The sequence below is a fragment of the Talpa occidentalis genome, unplaced genomic scaffold (genome assembly GCF_014898055.3).
Source record: "Talpa occidentalis isolate TD23 unplaced genomic scaffold, MPIMG_talOcc4v2.1, whole genome shotgun sequence".
Lineage (NCBI taxonomy): Eukaryota > Metazoa > Chordata > Mammalia > Eulipotyphla > Talpidae > Talpa > Talpa occidentalis.
In genome coordinates this window covers 100215796-100234748 of record NW_026555331.1, presented here as the reverse complement: position 1 = coordinate 100234748, position 18953 = coordinate 100215796, and the positions used below count along the sequence as shown (strand labels likewise).

At 39.7% G+C, this 18953-nt stretch overlaps 1 protein-coding gene across 3 annotated transcripts in view; it reads left to right on the top strand.

Annotated features, from left to right (window-relative positions):
• RAPGEF5 (Rap guanine nucleotide exchange factor 5) overlaps nt 1-18953 on the top strand; it is a 238926-nt gene that overhangs the window by 80715 nt on the left and 139258 nt on the right. For all 3 annotated transcript variants that reach the window (XM_037508969.2, XM_054692418.1, XM_037508977.2), the window contains one exon: nt 17268-17316. In XM_037508969.2, coding sequence (XP_037364866.1) covers nt 17268-17316 — 49 coding nt within the window. The remainder of the gene's footprint in view (nt 1-17267; nt 17317-18953) is intronic.

Here is an 18953-nt window from a genome sequence, read left to right as displayed (position 1 = left end):
AGGATAGTTTCAGAAACAGTGAAGACATGTAAGATGTGGTCCTAAAGCCACATCTGAGGAAGACAAGTACATTTGGAAAGTAAACATATAAAGCAGCTGGCAATTGAGCACCAAAAAGAGTGTTGTGTACAATAAATTCAAGAATAGTTAACAGAAAGCTTCTTTGAGGAGATAGACCTTGAACAGGTTGAAGCAGTCAGAATTTGAACAGGTAGATGCATGTACCAGCTCTAGGATTTACTATGGACAGGTATAGGAATGAGAAAGTACAATGAGTCAACCCAGCCTTAAGAAAGGGCATTCTTTCTTAACCAGAAGAATGCCCTAGTTAAGAAAAATGACTTTTTGAATACCAGATTAACATGAAGTAGATTTAAGAAAGAGGATTTGTTGGAGGTGAGGAGACTGGTTGAGAAGCTGACAAAAATCTAGTCTATGATTGTTTTTGTGGGAACCAAAAGAAAAATGTGTTTAAAAAGGAGCACAAATAATTGTTTAAAAAATAATCAGTGGGACTGTGTAAAAGTAGAGGAATCAAATGACTAAAGGGTTGTGTGGCCCTTTGTGCTGCCCGGTTCAACAAAGTCAGCTATCACTTGAATAGTAAAGAGAACAGTGTTGAGTGCTCTATCATAAAACACTAACCTGATGGTGGTAGTGATTGAGATTCTTTGAGTAATAAAATTACAAATCATGTGTTCAGAATTCAGGGAGCTCCATCATTGGAGATGAGAGCAAAATCTGTTACTCTGGGACCATGTAGCCAGATCATCTTACCTGCTGTACTTTCGGCTGATATAGTTTGTAATTTTCATGTAAATAGATTTATCTGTATGTTTCTGCTCAATCTCCTTGCTCATGTCTTCAGTCCATCCAACTTTAATGAAGAACTTCTGCTTTTGATGCTTTTAGTGGTATTCTCTGAATTCATTCTCATAAGGTCTTCAGGTATCACTCCTCTGAGAAATACCTCTGAGCTAAACAAATAAAACCCAACTTGCATATGAAGGGGATTGCTATAAATTCTAGGAGATTTTGAGGCGGATGAAGCCCCAAGAAGCAAATAGACATGCTATTATGTATAATTTTTGGTGAAAATGTAACAGGAATTTTGGGGGAGTTAGTGACTTGCTTCTCATAAACCAAAACAAGAGACAAGAATTGGTGGAAAGAATTCAGGTATGATCAGATACTGGCAACTTGAGGACATGGCAGACTACTGTCCCAAGGCCATCTCTCCAAATTAGGGAAAAGCAGGCACTTAATGGGAAAGTTCTGATAAAGGGAGTAGCTGAAGGATCTGAGTGAGTAGGATTTCAGAGAAATAGGCAGGGGTTTCCAGGAATTGCATTAATGCCCCTTTTTCTGGCAAGATTGGTCTTAACCAGCTTAAGCACCAAAAAGAGTGTTGTAGGGCCTCCCCTGGTGGCACAGCGGTTGAGCGCTGGGCTGCGAAGCTGCCTGCAACCTCTGCAGCACCGGTTCGATCCCCAGCCACCGGTGAGGGTCCCACATGGCGCGCAGACCTCTCTTGCCGCCCACTGCTCTCCTCAGCACTGTCTTTCGTCACTTTGCAGACCTTAAACAGGTTGAAGCAGTCAGAATTTGAACAGATAGATGCTTTTTACGATGGGCCTGGTAAAAAAAAGGGGGCAGCCCCTTCTTTCTCTTTGTTTTCTGTTTCCAGCTGGTCCTAGGGCACAGCTGGGTTGTTGCTATTACTTATCTGTAAATACAAGCCTTACAGAGAAAGTTAAATAATTTTTTTTTGTGCTCTTTAAGGTCTGAAAGCAATTATACCATTTAACCTTGGTTACAGATGTATTAAAGAAAAAGAAACCTGCTATAGAATTTCTTTTTCTACCTCTCTAGTTTAAAAAGAGGTGATTATTACTAAGTGCTGCATGTTGTCAACTTCACAAATACATTTTTCTCTGCTTAGTGTCCAGAAACTGTGATGTAACTCTATCCATTTTCACATCACGTATGAATTTGTCCTTGATTCTTTCTTTCTAGTAAAATCAAAGTCTTGTTTTTTCCCCACTTGGGATTCTTCTTTACAAGTAAAACAGATGATTTTACTCTGATGAAGGCTTACACTTAACTTGGACCGCTGTCTATTCTTTTCCTTAGACAAACATCTCTTGGAAAATACTTAAACAGAGGCAAAGGGGTCTTTCTGAACAACAAATGGTCATGTCACTAGAAGGAAGCATGTCACTATGAACCTCAAAGACCCAAACTTCTCAGGATTCTCTGTTTTGGCGGCTATTTCATTCCTCTAATATTGCCTGTTCTCATATTTTGCTTTCACTCATTTAAAACTCTTCTTTGCTATCTGAGCTTTCACCTGAAACTTCAGTCATTTTCTTTAAAGTATGTCTTTCACAGGATGCTGTTTACACCTTCTCTGTGCTTAGAAAGTCTATGAAATATCCAGAATTCCTTTAGTTTGTTTTTGATGAATCTACTTGAGTTTGTGACTTTGGAAAATTCCTTTTGAACACTAGTATCTGATGACAACAGGGACACTTTTGATTGGAAACTTTGACATTGGTCTGTTCAGGAAGTTGGAATATCATGTGATCTGAAATTTGATGAATCTTTAAAAATTATAATTGTAGAGACTTTTTTAAGAGACTCATTGCCAAGTTAGCAAGATCTAGAAACAGTGTTAGGTTGCTGAAAGTGTGGAGAATCTGTTACTTTTAGTGTATGACAAGCACAATCCAGTGATGATTTTACCACATTTAAATTTTTTTTTAATGCTAAAATACAAGTTCCCACTTACCCTTTTCCTGGCTATCTGCCTGTAGGGTAAAGAAAATATCAGGCTTTTCTGCCCTCCCGCCATCAGGATAGATGATGGATCCTTGTCCTGAATGCATGCCTGATGGCGGGCACCTGGAATAGGGTGTGGGCATAGGTAGATGGGATTCAGCTGAGCTAAGACTGTGCTTTTTAAGGGCGGCGTCTCGGGGGGACGCCAGCAGCAGCAGCAGCAGTAGAAGCCGAAGCAGAAGCCGAAAGAGAAGCCGAGAAGCAGCAGAACCAACGCCAGAGAGCCCAGATAGAGTGAGGATTTCCTGGGGGCTGGGAGGCCTGCCAGCCTCCCAGCCCCCCAGCCAGCACCCCTGCCTGCCATATGCCTGGTGAACCCCAAATAAAAAACCTGCAAAACTACTGAGGACTCTGACTCCTCCTTTACCCAGCCTGCATGGGATCAGAAAACCTGCACTGTGGCCTGTCCTGCCCTTTACACTGCCTTTCCTTTTTTCTGGGGAATGGAGAACATGAGAATAGTTAGTTTCCCTTTTCTTAGTCTATCACAGACCTGAGCAGGCATGCTTGTTCAGAGAATAAAAGTAAGTTACTCCTCAGGGAATGACTAACCTTCTGTTTGGCTGCCACAGGATCATGCACATCTTGTTATCTTCATATTTCTTATCTGTAGGGAACATAAAATTCCTGCTTGGCATCCTGGTACCAACTCTTCCAGTGTCTTAAAAGCTAATATGTAATTTGGGAAAGGGCCAGGTAGATTGAGTTCTGAGAAAAAGTGTCAAATGAGCCCCTAGAATACAGACCAGGTTTCAAGGAGCAGTTAAAAAGCACCAGAGGAATTATAACACATTTCAGGTGTGGTATGCCTTGTTTTGTTTTTCATGCATACAGGAACTGGGATATAGACGGGTGAGAGGATTTGACAGAATGGGGAGCAGAACAGGCAGACTGACTGAAATACACTACTGAGGGGAGCAGCGGGCGAGGCAGGACAAGTCTGCGGGCCAGGGAGGATCGAACTTGTGCTACAGTGGCTGCGGATAGCTTTATAGTGCTGAGACTCAACCCCTTGTGCCACCAGGGAGGCCCTGCCTTGTTCTTGTTTTAAGGAGCCATGGAACTTGTTAGTACTTTCCCTTGTTGTGCTTTAGGGCTACCTCATCAGTTAAGAGTGGCCAACGGGCCTTGGGCAATTAATTGTAGATCTCTAGGACCACTTGGGGAGCTGGTTCAAGCTTCTTTAGTTTCCCTCAGTCGGGATCTCACAGTGACACTTCACACACCCGCAACTGTCATTACTTGAACAGATAGCTGAATGGTATATTTCTATTTGTTGTCAATAAAGATACTTACGTGTTCTATGTCTTTTGCACATTAAAACAATTTTTTTCATCTTGGGAATATATCCCCAAATCTCAAAATATTCAGATGTACACAACACAGCTTTTAAAACTCAATTACTAAGTGGGCCTCCCCGGTGGCGCAGCGGTTGAGCGCTGGGTTGGGAAGCTGCCCGCAGCCTCTGCAGCGCCGTTCGATCCCCGGCCCCCAGGGGAGGGTCCCACATGGCGCGCAGACCTCTCCTGCCGCCAGCTGCTCCCCTCAGCAGTGTACCTCTGTCCTTCTGCCTGCTCTGCTCCCCTCTCTGGCTCTAGTGAATTCTCTCACTCTCCCACGCTTCTGACTGTACCCAATGCTTGCATAAATAAATAAATCTTTTTTTTTAAAAAGTTATCTATAATTAAAAAAAAATCACTTACTTAGTATCCTCTCTACTTCCAAATAAACTTAGTCTACCCAGATTACATGTAGTCTAATTTAACTCTAGCCTTGAGAATTTGGCTAGAATATATGCTATGTTGCCTGTGAAATGAGCCCCGTTGGGGGATGTTTATTTAAAAGCAACTGCTCAGGAAGGTGTGAGTATGTAGAACACATGCAAAAATGAAATATGTCTAAACAAATCCCATGTGAATAGCAGATATGTGTGTGTGCGTGTGTGTGTGTGTGTGTATTAGGGTATCTATTCTCAAAATGAAGAAAAATGATATGCAATACACATTGAAAACACAGACATTTTTATTGACAAGGAATAGAAATATACCATTCAGCTATGAATTTGTGTATTGACATTCTTTGGGTTTATGAAGTATTATTGTGACATGCTATCTAAGAGAAGCTAAAGGAGCCTCAAAGATGAGCCATGAACATTTCTACAGAGCTGTTTCTTTGTACGTTTGTTTAAAATAGAACTTTTTTTAGCTACTTAGATGGAATGTAATTTTTCATACGTTGGTTGTTATAGCTTATAGAGTCTGTCCACACATGCAGAAAAGACCAGGAAACAAATAAAGTGAAATCACTGGAGTTTTTTAGTGGTAATGGAATAAGATAGATTTAAAATTAGTTCTGTTACTTTGTATTGTTGTAAAATATTAGAATGTATTGAAATTTTTTTGTAAAAGTTGCATAGAAATGGTGTGAATTCTATTCCTATATTTGTTAATGTAAAATTAATGATGGTAAACCTGGTCATAAATTGTCACTACTGTACTGTAGATGAAGCTTTGTAGTTTTCATGTTATTAAGCTGATGTATTTTTTAATTTGAGCATAAAGACTTTACAGTTTTCTAAAATTCTAGAATAAAAGAAAATTCTAGAAAACCACTCATATGTTAGCAACACTTAATTTTGCATAAAATTTTTTTCCAAAAATTCCCCACTCCCTTTATTTTGTGGCCTGTACTTTTTGCATTGTAAGGGCAGGAATGACACAGTGCAGGTTTTCTAGGATCCCATGCAGACTGGGTAAAGGAGGAGTCAGAGTCCTCAGTGGTTTTGCAGACTTTTATTGGGGTTCACCAGGCATACGGCAGGCAGGGAGGGCTGGGGGGCTGGGGGGCTGGTAGGCTGGCAGGCCTGCCAGCCCCCAGCAAGTCTTCAGTCTATCTGGGCTCTCTGGCCTTCTCTGCTTCTCTCTCGGCTTCTCTTTGGGCTTCTGCTGCTGCTGCTGGCATTCCCATGACACCGCCCTTAAAAGCCCAGTCTTAGCCCAGGTGAATCCCATCTACCTATGCCCTCACCCTACTCTAGGTGCCCGCCATCAGGCATGCATTCAGGACCACAAGGATCCATCATCTATCCTGATGGCGGGAGGGCAGAAAAGCCTGACATCCTTCCCTACCCTACAGTCCATCCCCTCAGGGTTTTCTGCCATACACTCTACATATATACAATTTTGTTTCTTAGCAAACATAACAATGCAGCCATGGCCCACAAAAGCAAATACATCACAATATAACAACAAAATACAATAGAACACAAATAAGTCCAGGCAGGGCCCCAACCTAGTGGCAAAAGACAATTATTGGTACCAGCAGATAAGCCACCAAATCTGCTGCTGAAGGCACTGCTCATACGAGACAGGGGAATCACTCAAGGCATCTACTTTAACACGCCAGGAGCCGTCAGGCTTCCTGGCCTTCTCTGGCTGTACTCTTGGCTACAAGCCACACACCACATCCACCCCCAGGATGTACTAGCTCTGGGATTGGCGATTCTATTCTGTTGGGGGTAATCACCAACCCTCAGGGTTTCTGTCTGCAGTCGCTCCAACACTCGGCTTTCATAGCCACCCATGCGACTCACAGACCCCTGCACTCAGCCCAACCCACTGCACAAGCACATGGGTCGGGGATCCAAACTCTACGTTCGGCTTGGGCTCCACCCCAAGCCACATTCCCCACCCGTCCCCCAAGGACAGGTTCCTCAGCTCCTCACCCTCAGGGCATCAAGCAGGGCATCACCCACAGGTGATTTTATGAGACTCACAGGTCTTCAGCATACTCAGGCTGCTTAACAGCCGCTCAGGGCTTCTCAACTTAGCATCAGTACCAGCTTTTGCCTTCTCAGTTGGCTTTTCTCCTCCGCCTAGCTGCTGGGCACACACACACAGGCTGCTTTTGGCCATCAAGGCCCACTGGCCACCCCCAGATTCCCAAAAAAAAAACATAACCTGCCAAGGTCCTCCGCCTTCTGGTGGGATTGTCAGTCCAAGTTCATCAGTCTGAGTCCATCAGTCCAAGTCCATTAAGCCAAGTTCGTTGTCCTCTCCCTGAATCAGCACTGGGGAGCTCCGAATCGTGGTCCTCTCTTCACCAATGATTCTTGCTGCCTCAGGGGTTGTTGGCTGGTCCTCTTGGGCAACTCCTTCTCCAGCTGAGGTCATGTCCTATAGCTTCCGGATCGTGTCCACCTTCTGTGCCACCATGGCACCTGCAGCATCGTCACAGGCAAACACAGTCTGTTACAACTCCTTGGTCCCTCCAGGTCTTCGGAGGGCTCCATACCCATCTGCAGGGATCATCTTGCCGACTTACGCCAATTGTAGGGTCAGGAATGGGCCACTGAGCAGGTTTTCTGATCCAGCCGACCGGGCAAAGGATGAGTCAGAGTCCTCAGTGGTTTTACAGGTTTTTATTGGGATTACCGGGTATACAGTAGGCAGGGGTGCTGGGGGGCTGGTAGGCTGGCAGGCTTGCCAGCCCCCAATAAGTCTTCACTCTATCTGGGCTCTCTGGCCTTCTCTGCTTCTCTCTCGGCTTCTCTTGGGGCTTCTGCTGCTGCTGCTGGCATCCCCATGATGCCGCCCTTAAAAGCCCAGTCTCAGCCCAGGTGAATCCCATCTACCTATGCCCACACCCTACTCTAGGTGCCCGCCATCAGGCATGCATTCAGGACCACAAGGATCCATCATCTATCCCGATGGCGGGAGGGCAGAAAAGCCTGACATCCTTCCTTACCCTACAGTATGATATGTTTTCAGTGCTAAAATTCCCCCATAAACATATGTATGGTTCCATGGTATCCCATTCCATGGATTTTCATTCTCATGCCTTATTTTTTAATATTGTGGTTATTTTCAGTCTCAAGAAGACCAAGTGAGAAATGGGTAAAAGACTAAGGGTTCGTTTTTTCATTGTTCAGTGATTGTGCTAAATGAAGATGCTCAAGCTTTTATGCTGCAGGCCTCTGTGGCTAACATCTGCAGCCTTGAATGTGGAAGGGGCTTGGGAGTGTGGGCGCAGGGCATGCATGCCTGATGGTGGACATCTGGAGTATGGTGTGTGCATGTGTTAAGTGTGCAGACTTAAGCTTGGAGGCTGAGGCTGTAAGGACGGCATCACACAGAGAATGATGGCCAGTTAATACACATTCCAAAATTAATACACATTTCACTATCACATTTCAATCTCACATCGCAGAATGTATTATCATTCATGTTGGACAGATGAAGTACTTGAAACAGGAAGTATTAATTAAAAGCCAGCATTAAATAAAAATAATCTTGGGTTCAAAAAGCAATTTTCCACATTATCTTAATTTAAAATACTTCATAGTTGCCAAATAGGTCTGAACTGTGTGGGTTTGGTATTTGATTATAGAATTATCTTTTTATTTGAAGACTTTTGAAATGAGACCTATAAAGTTATGTTAAATAGTATTTTAGTATTTAATCTATAGAAACCATTAAAACTTGTAAACATGACTGCATGGTTTAGCAATTTAGAAATTTATTCAGACTATTTCTCAGGTCATCTGGTTTCATTGTGTAAACTCAGAAGTGTGCTCTGATAAAAATTTTATAGCAGATAAATTATGTCCTAAGACTAGAATTTGCTAAAAAGTTACTATAAGGCTCCCAAAATATGTGGCAAGATAGTTTTTCAGAAAGGCCCTTAGAATCTGTATTACTATTCTGTGGTAGGTGGAATGGTGATAAAAACTATTTGGTGCCTATAAGTTTTTTTTTTTTTAAAGATTTATTTATTTATTTATTTATACAAGCACTGGGTACAGTCAGAAGCACGGGAGGGTGAGAGAATCCACCAGAGCCAGAGCGGGGAACCGAACAGACAGACTGACGAAATACACTGCTGAGGGGAGCAGCAGGCGGCAGGAGAAGTCTGCTCGCCATGTGGGACCCTTGCCCGGGGGCCGGGGAATGAACCAGCGCTGCAGAGGCTGCGGGCAGCTTCGCAACCCACCTATAAGTATTGTATTGCATAGCAAAAGGTATTTTGTAGATGTAATTAAGGTTATAGACCTGAACTGTCTGCCTAGACCCAGTCTAATTCCATGATTCCTTAAGAGCAATGAACTTGCTTTAGTGGGAGTCAAAAAGAAATGGCAGAAAAGAAGGTAAGAAGGATTGAGCACAGCTTTGCCTACTCTGAGTAGCAGCAGCCCAGGTGCAGGGACTAGAAAGACACTTCTAGAAACTAAGAGAGGTTCTAGGTGATGACCAACAAGGAAATGGGCACCTTCATCCTACAGATGCAAGAACTAGCTTCTACCAACAACCTGAATGAATTTTGAAACATGTTCTCCCCTGAGACTTTAGTAATGAACACAGCCCTTCCCATACTTAGAATTTGGTTTTGTGAATCGCTGAGAAGTGGACCAACCTATGACATGCCTGTGATGTATGTACCTGGAGTTATAACCTGCAGGAATGTGAGATGAGAAATAGGTGTCGTTCTAAGCCACTAAATGGGTTGTAATTTCATCTGGCAGAAATATAAAATTAATACACATTCCTTGTTGAATGCATACCCATAATCCCTTGACTCATGAAATAACATTATCTCTCGGATGTCAAAAGCTGCCAGGCCACAGCTAATTAAGTTGATTGATACTTCTGAAGTTTCAAAGTGAATTTCTAAAACTGAAGTCTGTTCTTAATACATTTTTAAAAGCTGTAGAATTCTATGAAATTCTGAAAGTTTATTTTTACAGTAAACTCTGAAAATGCAAGCACTTTAAACACTGTTCACAAATTTTCAATGAATCATACCAGTTCCTTTGAAGCTGGTAGCAATGGGGTGGCTGGATAGCTGAAATATAATAAACAGAACTAGTAAGGTTGTGTAGGGTAAATGAAGATGCTCAAGCTTTTATGCTGCAGGCCTCTGTGGCTATCATCTGCAGCCTTGAATGTGGAAGGGGCTTGGGAGTGTGGGCGTAGGGCGTGCATGCCTGATTGTGGACATCTGGAGTATGGTGTGTGCATGTGTTAAGTGTGCAGACTTAAGCTCTGAGGCTGAGGCTATAAGGACGGCATCACACACAGGATGATGGCAACAGAAGAAGGGCTACTAGAGGATGAGTGACTACAGAGAGACAGGACCACAAGACAATGGAGCCCAAAGAGAAAGAGTGAAGATTTGCCAGGGACTAGGAGGACTGCTAGCCGCCTGGCTCCCCACCCTACTCCCGGCTCCCCTGACTGCCCTGCACCTGGTTGCCTCACTACAGATGGTATAGAAAGATAATTAAAAGCCTGAAAAAGCCACAAAGGGCTCCAGGACTCTCCTTTACCAGTCTCCCGAATCTATCGAGAACCTGCCCCATGCCTTGATGGCACTACAGGGTGTTCAGGAGTTTATAATTTAGGTGGGAAGAAAGGGCTAAAACTTGAAATGTTGAAATGATTAAGGACTTATTTTCTCCTGTTATATTTTATTGTAAAGCTCAGCTATATTATAATAATGTGGTGATGATAATAAGTGATCTGAAGAGTTAAAGTAGAGATAGTAGTTTTGGTTAAATAATTAAGGATGCCTCATTTCTTGGCGTGCAACCCTGGGTGCATGATGGTACCATGCTCTGACTGGCTATTTGGAACATGGAGCAGATTTATGGTGGAAGGAAGGTAAGAAAGTGACTTCACATTTGGAAATGTTGAATTTCGGTTCAGGAGATGAAGATGTGGGCTCTAACACCCTGGAGATGCAGGTATAATTGAATGTCCTGTAAGTAAATGAGATGTCCAAGAGATAATGAACAGAAGGAGAAAAAGGTCAAGAGGATGGAGGATAAATCACTAAGGATTGTCCATATTTAAAGATAGAGAAGGAAAAGGAGATCTTGATGTGAAGAGAAGTGAGAGCCAGAGTAAAGAGAAAAGTCTGTAGCTGCTTATATCATGGAATTCTAGTGGTTAAAAAGAGGAGAGTGGCTAATAGTGACAGATCCTACAGAAAGGACAAGGTAGATAAAGATTGCTGCATTCATTGCACTTATACTTTTAGAAGGTGGCTGTCCCCTATGGATATATATACTCCTCAGGAATCTAAACAAATACTACTCCAAATTGAATGTAATCCAGATGGTGATTTTTCTGGAGTTCATTGGTTTTTTGGTAACCTAGAAGTTATTCTTCTAGTAATAGCTGTAAAAAGAAAATAAACCTCATTTCTGGTAAAATATACCAGTATATTTTAATTACTAAAAATTATCAAATCTTTTTAATGTGAAACTCTGTCAAAATATATGTGTATGTGTAACAGACTTAAATAGCAGATTTTAAAAACCTAAATATCGGACTTTATTCCAATTCATTTTGTTCATTTCAGGCCACAGCTGCATATATGTATTAGTCTTTGGCTAATTGTTGTCAAAATTAAACTAATATTTTTGGTATCTGTGCTGCCGAAGTGAGCACAAAGTTAAACTAATATTAATAGGCATATTTGTATATATTCAACAAAAACACCTACATAAGAGATTTTAAAACTATCCCTAATTGCCTTGAAATGGATGAGTAAGCACAAGCATATTTTATTATCTCAGAATGCTAAACAAATATATCTTTGATGTGGTGATAACACTTATTGGAAAAACGAGTATTTGTTAAATAAACTGTTAGGTGGGCAGCAGTAGTGTCTAGACAGATACATACATAACTTTCTTAATTTTCTAATTATTGGTGGACATTAACAGGTAATCACAAGAATTCCATATGTCAGACTTGTGGCAATATTAGCTCTTTGGAACAAAGCAATAAACTTGGAGATAGGAATACAGGCTTGAGAGGAACAAAGAAAATTGCTACTTAGCCCTTAGATATTCCTTCATAGGACAAGTCTCGCTACCATCACTATTTGGTTTGTGACTTATCTAGAAGTACGTTGATTACTTTAGCAATTAATTATATTTTCTAGAATCCATAAAGATTTATAGTGGTTCAAAAGTGAGCATATTTGGGAATAAAAGAGGGAAGAATATTGGGTTATGTTCTCTGCTTACTGCTGTTTTAGGAAATTGAGACCATGAATTCTGTGTTTTAAAAACATTTCCATTATGGTATCAAAATTTAGATGTTTCTATGATTAATAGATTTACTCAGAATCTTTAGGAAATTTGTGATACATATCAAAATTGGTTTAAAATGTCAACCCTTGGATCATCTAAAAACTTTGCCACTGTTGGTCTGACCTCTCATTGGCTTTATATCCAGCTTCTCGATTGGTTTCCAAGTGCCTCTTCCTGCAGAAGGCCTCCTTAGGTCTTCTCATTTAACCTCTCCCAATGTGAGGTGCTCAGAGTTTGCACTTGATACTCTGCTGCCTTTGGATGGCATTGATGCAAAACAGTTTTTGCAGGCATTGGAATTTCCAGCTTGAAGGCACTATTGAAGTCCCAGGGAGAAAAGAAGACAAAATGCTGGAAATAAGACTGACTGATTCTTATTGCATGTCAGGGCTATTTTGTGAACATTCCTGCTGGTTATTGAAGATAGAAAACCAAAACATTTAAACATGTTTCTGATGAGTAACCAAAAAAAAGGGAACATTTTGAGATCTGTCTTATCAGCCCTCATTTATCCTCTATTTAGATATTCATAAGAACAAATATAGCCCAAGCTGCAGATGCGTTTTGAATTATACAGTTCTTTTTATATTGAGTATACTATATTTTAAAGTTGAAGCTTCTTCAAAAGCTTCCTTATGAGAAAGACAAATACCAGATGATTTCACTCATGTGAAATATAAAGAAACAAAGTAAAGGACCAGACAAAAACAAACCCAAACTAACCCTTGAAATCTGATTGCATAACTGAGGCCACCAGAGAGTTGGACTAGAGGTGGGAGAGGCCCACTGGACTGTGGTGGGTGTGCTATGCCAAGACATATGTAAAGTTGTGAACCTGTACTTCTAAGACGTTTAAACAGTTGTAAGTCAATGTTACCTCAATACACATAATGAAAAATAAAATGTCTTACAATAAAACAGCAACAAAACAGCTTCCTTACAATATTTCTTGTACTTGAGTGGATCTGTCTGTCAAACTGCAAATGTAGTAATTGAATCTTATCATTTGATTGGAGTATAGTTCAACTTTATACCTAACACATGGTGAAGGCTATGTTTCTTTACAAATGAACTCAATAAGAGGGGAACAGAGTCAAAATGATTATAAGATTAAAAGGGTGAGTCTTAGGAAAACTAAGACACTATATTGAATAGAATCACTTAGGGACCTTTGCAACAATAACAGCAGCAAACACTGATGCCTGGTCTTGGATCCTCACCCAGAGATTCTGATGTAGTTGGTTCCCAAGTAGCCATAGTTTTTTAAAGTTCCCAGAGTGATCTTAATTTGCAGTCAGGTTTGAGAACTACTGAAATAGATGAAAGCCCTAGCTATTTAAAGAAAGCATTTCCTAGTAGACAAAACATCATGACATAGTATTTGACAAGAGACATGAGAGAAAGGTGGGAGAGACACATAAACATAAAATCATCAGAGGTTTACAATCCATTATTCACCATTCTGAAATACAAAAGCTCTGATAACAAAACTTTTTCCTAACATGGTGACAATCTAACCAAGACTGAACATATTTAGTGGAAAGTCCTGAGGCTTTTTCTAGTTTTTCATCTCATGTGGTATGGATAATTATGCATTTCATTGCAGAAATATTAATGTACTTGATTGCAAGTTGCTGCCTTAGACCTCACTGAGGATGTGACATAGATGGGTTACCTTTCTGTAATATGCAAAATTTTGAAATCTGAAATACATGTAGTCCCAGAGGCTTCAAGTCATGTAGAAAGGGCAGGACAATAATGTACTTCCTGTCAGATTCAGAACAATGCGTATCTTTTAATTACCTAGGCTGTAGTTTAACTCCTGTGTTAGAGAAAAGCAATGACCAGTATCAGGTTCTTGGCTTTACTTGTGCACGTTTCTTGGGCCTTACCTGAAAGAGGTTTCTACTTCAGTCATGAGAAAAATTACATTATCCAATGACATAAGTAGATAATAGACAATCATGGTCCTATAAAAGACTGTGGCATAACACACTACCCCCAAATTTAATGGTTTAAACTAACATCTACTTGATATCACAAACAATTCCTTGAATATCAGGAATTCAAGAGCATCTTTGCTGAAAGTTGCTGTCAAAATGCGGGTCAGGACCTTAGTCATCTGAAGGCTTGGCTGTTAGTAAAATACTATATTTCTTTTTCATTATGAACAGGTTCTGTATTAGTACCTAAGGAAAATTCTAGTCTCTGTTTCTGCAGTCACTCAAAGTTTTAGTTTTCAATATAGACCTAAAATTACTGGCAAAGAAAGCTTTGAGTCCTCCTAATATGTTGTTATTCTATATATGTTCTATGCAGGTAGCTTAATCCTGGGGAATGCCTTCTCTTTCTACTTCTATTATCCTCCCTCAGGCAGCTTATTCTCTGTGTTAGGCCCTTTCCATGTTCCCTTAAGGTTGCTTCTGTGTCCACCTCCTGTGGGTCAGTGAATGAGTGTTCATTGCCCTGGATAATACTACAAAAAAAGACAAACATTACCTGACTCAGTGGAACTTCTGTCCAGAAGACAAGCATTAATCATACCATTTAAAGTGACTAATTAAGTGATTGCGCACACAAAAAAGAAGTGCTGTGAAGATGCCATAGGAGCACATAATGATGTCTTAGTTTGTATTTTGCTTGATCGCTGCTTTCCCCTTTGTGCTTTGTGTGAGGAATAACCTACACTTGGAAGTTTTATCAAAAACCTTTTCCTTCCCGGAGCAGAAACATGGAGTTTATTCTACACCACTCCATCTCTACCCCCATAAAATACTCCTAAAGCCTCCTGATGTTCATATTTTGTAGCAAGAGTACACTGGACTAATCTCCATCACTTTGTGTTGAAAAAGAAAAGCTTAGGTTCTTTCTGGAGTTCTTGTCTTTTTTAATACCCAATCTTTCATCTTCTTGGCTCCCTGTATTGGTTTCTTGTTTATCCCATTTCTCCTTTCCTTTCCCCAACAAATCTTTGAATATATCCAGTGTTGGGAATACAGTACTTTACCTTTCTGAGCCATTTATATTTTGAACCTTATTTCTAATTAGAGAAGGAAAACCTGAAGAACTCCTGAAGAAAATTTCAGGTATGGGAAACTGAAAGAAGGGAGTTGAGAAGACTAGTTTTGATGCTTTGTGAGGGATTAAGTGAGCCACCTCTTGCATCATTTTTCTACCTCTGCTTCTTTGCTGTCTCTCACAGGATGATCTTCCTTAGGATATCTTAAAGTCAGGGATAGTCACAAGTTCCCAGTGAATGTTTGTTGTCTGTATTTTTGCTCCACCCCGCAAATATTTGTAATGATCTGAAGGAGGAAAATCCTGAAAAGAGATGGTAATACTACAATAAGCCTTACACACAATTTAAATATAGAGTGCTGTAACAGATATTTGGTTGCTGCTTTTCACTGCTGTGGTCACTCATCACTTCTGTCTTTCCTAACACTCTTTCCCCATAAGATCTACAATGACAAATTTTCTTACCATGAATATTTTCAGATTACAGGCTCCCAAGATTGAGGGGAAGTGATTGTCTTGTCATTATTGTGTCATTTCCATGAGAGAGTCTTCAGGTATCATAGAATCAGTGAGATCAAGAGCTTACCCTTTTTTTTTTTAATATTTGCTTTTATATAATTCTTAAATCATTTTCCATTTTTGCACAATGTATGCATTTTCATTTTGGTTATATTCCCCATACAGTTGCACCCCCCCCCCTTATTTTGACCCTAATCCTTCCTCTCCATACCACGCCCCACCCTGCCGCAGTGCATCTCCGGTCCATAGTTGCTTATTGATTTTAATTTTTACTTTGTATTAGTTAGTCTTTTTCCTGGTCCCTTATTTAGGTTTTCTAAATTCCTGCTATGAGTGAGACCATCCGGTATTTTTCTTTCTGACTTATTTTGCTGAGCATGATCCCTTCTAGCTCCATCCATGTTGCTGCAAACTGCATGGGTTTATCTTTTTTGATTGCTGAGTAATATTCCATTGTGTATATGTACCACATCTTCTTGATCCAGTCACCTGTTTTTGGGCATTTGGGTTGTTTCTATAGCTTAGCTATTGTAAATTGTGCTACTATAAACATAGGGGTGCATGTGCCCTTTGGAATTAATGTTTCTGTGTCATTTGGGTAAATACCTAGGAGTGGAATTGCTGGATCATATGGAAGAAGAGATTACCCTTTTGAATGGCATTTACACTAGGCAGCCAGGGAAATCAGAGTGGTAAAGCAGTGCTGGGGAAGCTGCCTTTTCCAAGGGTGATGATAACCTGACCAGGGCAAAAGCAGTCCTCAGTGAAGTTCCATTGTCTAGCACTTGCCTTCAAATAAATATGATTAGATGAATTTCAATAGCAAATCATTAACCTTGTGTAATATAGCAAGCCATAGGATCCTTCCGAACTCACCACCACTACCTCCACACTCCTGAATACAGACATGCATACTTCTAAACTTATGAGATTGTATCCTGAAACTGAACAAGCATGCTAATTTTGGAATTTTTATTGCTACCAAACATGGATTTTCCCAAAGATTATCCTCATATTATCATTTTTAAATACTCCCTTTGAAAGTGACTGTGATTATCTTTTCTGTCTGTTTTATTTTCCTTTTTGAGACTGTTTTTTGAGAAAGAATTTGTGTTCAAAATGTGTAAGGTAAAGAGAGTGTGTGAGAAAGCAAAAATGTGGACAAATAAGTGGGGTTTAAGGCACTTAGAATTTTAAAGTTTATCTCGTTCACTCCCATTTCACCTGCCTTATGAATCGATAGCACTTGCTTTTATGTGACATATGATGCAAATTGTTGCTGTAAACCTTTCCAGCTCCAAGTGAACATTCATTATATTTGAGCAGAAGTCCCATTACACCAGGATCACTTATTTCAATTTTTCTAGAATCTGTGAAGGATAAATAATATTTCATGTATTTTTCCTAGCATCCTGCCTGTTTCAATCATTTCTTATTTGCACTATTTCTGAATGTCTTGTGGTTATATTTTTGAGATACTTCCATTATTGTGGCATAAATACCAATTTTTTACAATGTATGCATTCTGGCAACTGATTTCTTTATTTTTTCCTAATTTTTGGGTAACTAATTTCTTTTCAAAATAAGTCAGTATGAATCCTCTAGAGTTTTGGTCTAAAATATCTATGCAGAGATTTTTCCATGTTATTAAAAACAAACAAAAGTGGCAGAAAATTTAGCTTTATCTGCAGCATCTCTTAATTTTGGTCACATGTTAAAAAACAGAGTATTGCTTTTGATAGCTGTATTTTTCTTATTCTAACTTGATTTTCCCCTGTCATTTTATTAGATGCAGAGAGAGTTAGCAGCTGTTATTGCTTTGAAAGCAAGGAAGTCTGGTAAGTAGTCTTCCTTGGGACTGGAGGAAAGTTCTGACTCTTTGGGGCTATTTCACAGAACATAGTAGTGAATAGTTGAGTATGTCTCAGGAAGCTTTTGTGTATAATGCAGAAAATATTGTTTTTAAAATCACTTAACCTGCCATCAAAATAGCATAGCATGTTATATATTTAAGTTTTCAGTCTTGCTTTATTTCATATTTCAAGGGAAAAAAATTCATAATTAATGAGATTTGCAGACCACTGCAGTCATGAACAAAGTCTAAAAAGAAAGCCAACCACTGCAGTCATGAACAAAGTCTAAAAAGAAAGCCAACCATATGGTGTTGTGTATGACAACAAGAGAACAAATAGAAAAAGGGTGGTCTTTTGTTTTCATGAATTTTTTATCTCAAAGTAGTTTCTTCTAAAAATAATTTAATTCTCTACTGACTTAAAACAAGAATTTTTCATAGAACCCTTTACAGGTATCTGATATACCTGTAGAAACAATCCATGGTAGTGATACATGGAAAGAAGAGGGGTGTTTTCAAATACATTTTGAAGGACAGAAAGCTATACTTTGCTGAAATTCAATATGAAATGGAGACTCATTGAGGTAGAAAAATGCTTGCTTAAGAGTGTCAGAAGGAGGCACTCTTTGTAGTTTGGAGGGTAGAGGTCAGTGCTGAATGGAATGACAATCAGAAGGGAGGTCCTTCTTGGATAATGTTAGACTAAAATAACTTTTAAGGTGAAAAACACTATAAAAAATCAGCAGTGGCAAAACAAAGCAATAATCAGAAAGGAGATATCTTAAGAACATAAATCTTTTATATCTTTTTCATAAAAACTATAATTTTCCTTTACTTTTTTGAGTCAAGCACACCTTGGTATAAATTATATTTATACACCTTTCTTTGTTTGGCTAATGTAGAGTGCACAGAGACTAAATGCTATAAAGGTAGAGAGGAAAGTGCAAAAGAAAGGCCATTTTCACCCACAGGGTGTTGAACAGAGAGGGCAGCATGACAGCATGACTGGGTCTCAGTGAACAGCATTAGACTGTGGGTATTTGTGTGAGTGGAGGTCAAAATGAAGAAAGGAAATCCGTATAGAAGTTGTAGGAGGGAGAACTTGGAAATAAATTGAGTTGAGCTGATCATGTTCCTAGTAATAAAACTTATAATCCATATGAGTTGGGATGGCAAAACTTTGGAAGATAGGATTTCAGAAAAGAATTAGAGAAATCATGAAAACCTTAATAAAGTGATATGTTGTTAACTGGAGAAAAACAGAGCAAGTAAATACAGATGAAGTACTAGGAAGAAGAGTTGCTAATTTACACAGAATGGAAGGCCTTAGATAGAGGACATTTGAACAAAGTCCTGAAGTCAGTGAGGGGGCGAGCCCTGTAGATATTCAGACAACAGCATGGAGTGAAGGTGTGTGAGATGTGTTTAAAGAGCAGCAAGGAGTTGAGACTGACTAGAGCACAGTGAATAAGGTAAAAAGAGGTAGGTTTTGAATGTTCAGACAGGGACAGAATGAAATGCTTTTACATATATACTCATAATGGAGACATATATTCTAAGAAATTAGACTTAATTATTAAGTCCCTGTAAGAGAAAAATAGTAAAATTAATAGTTCAATAGAA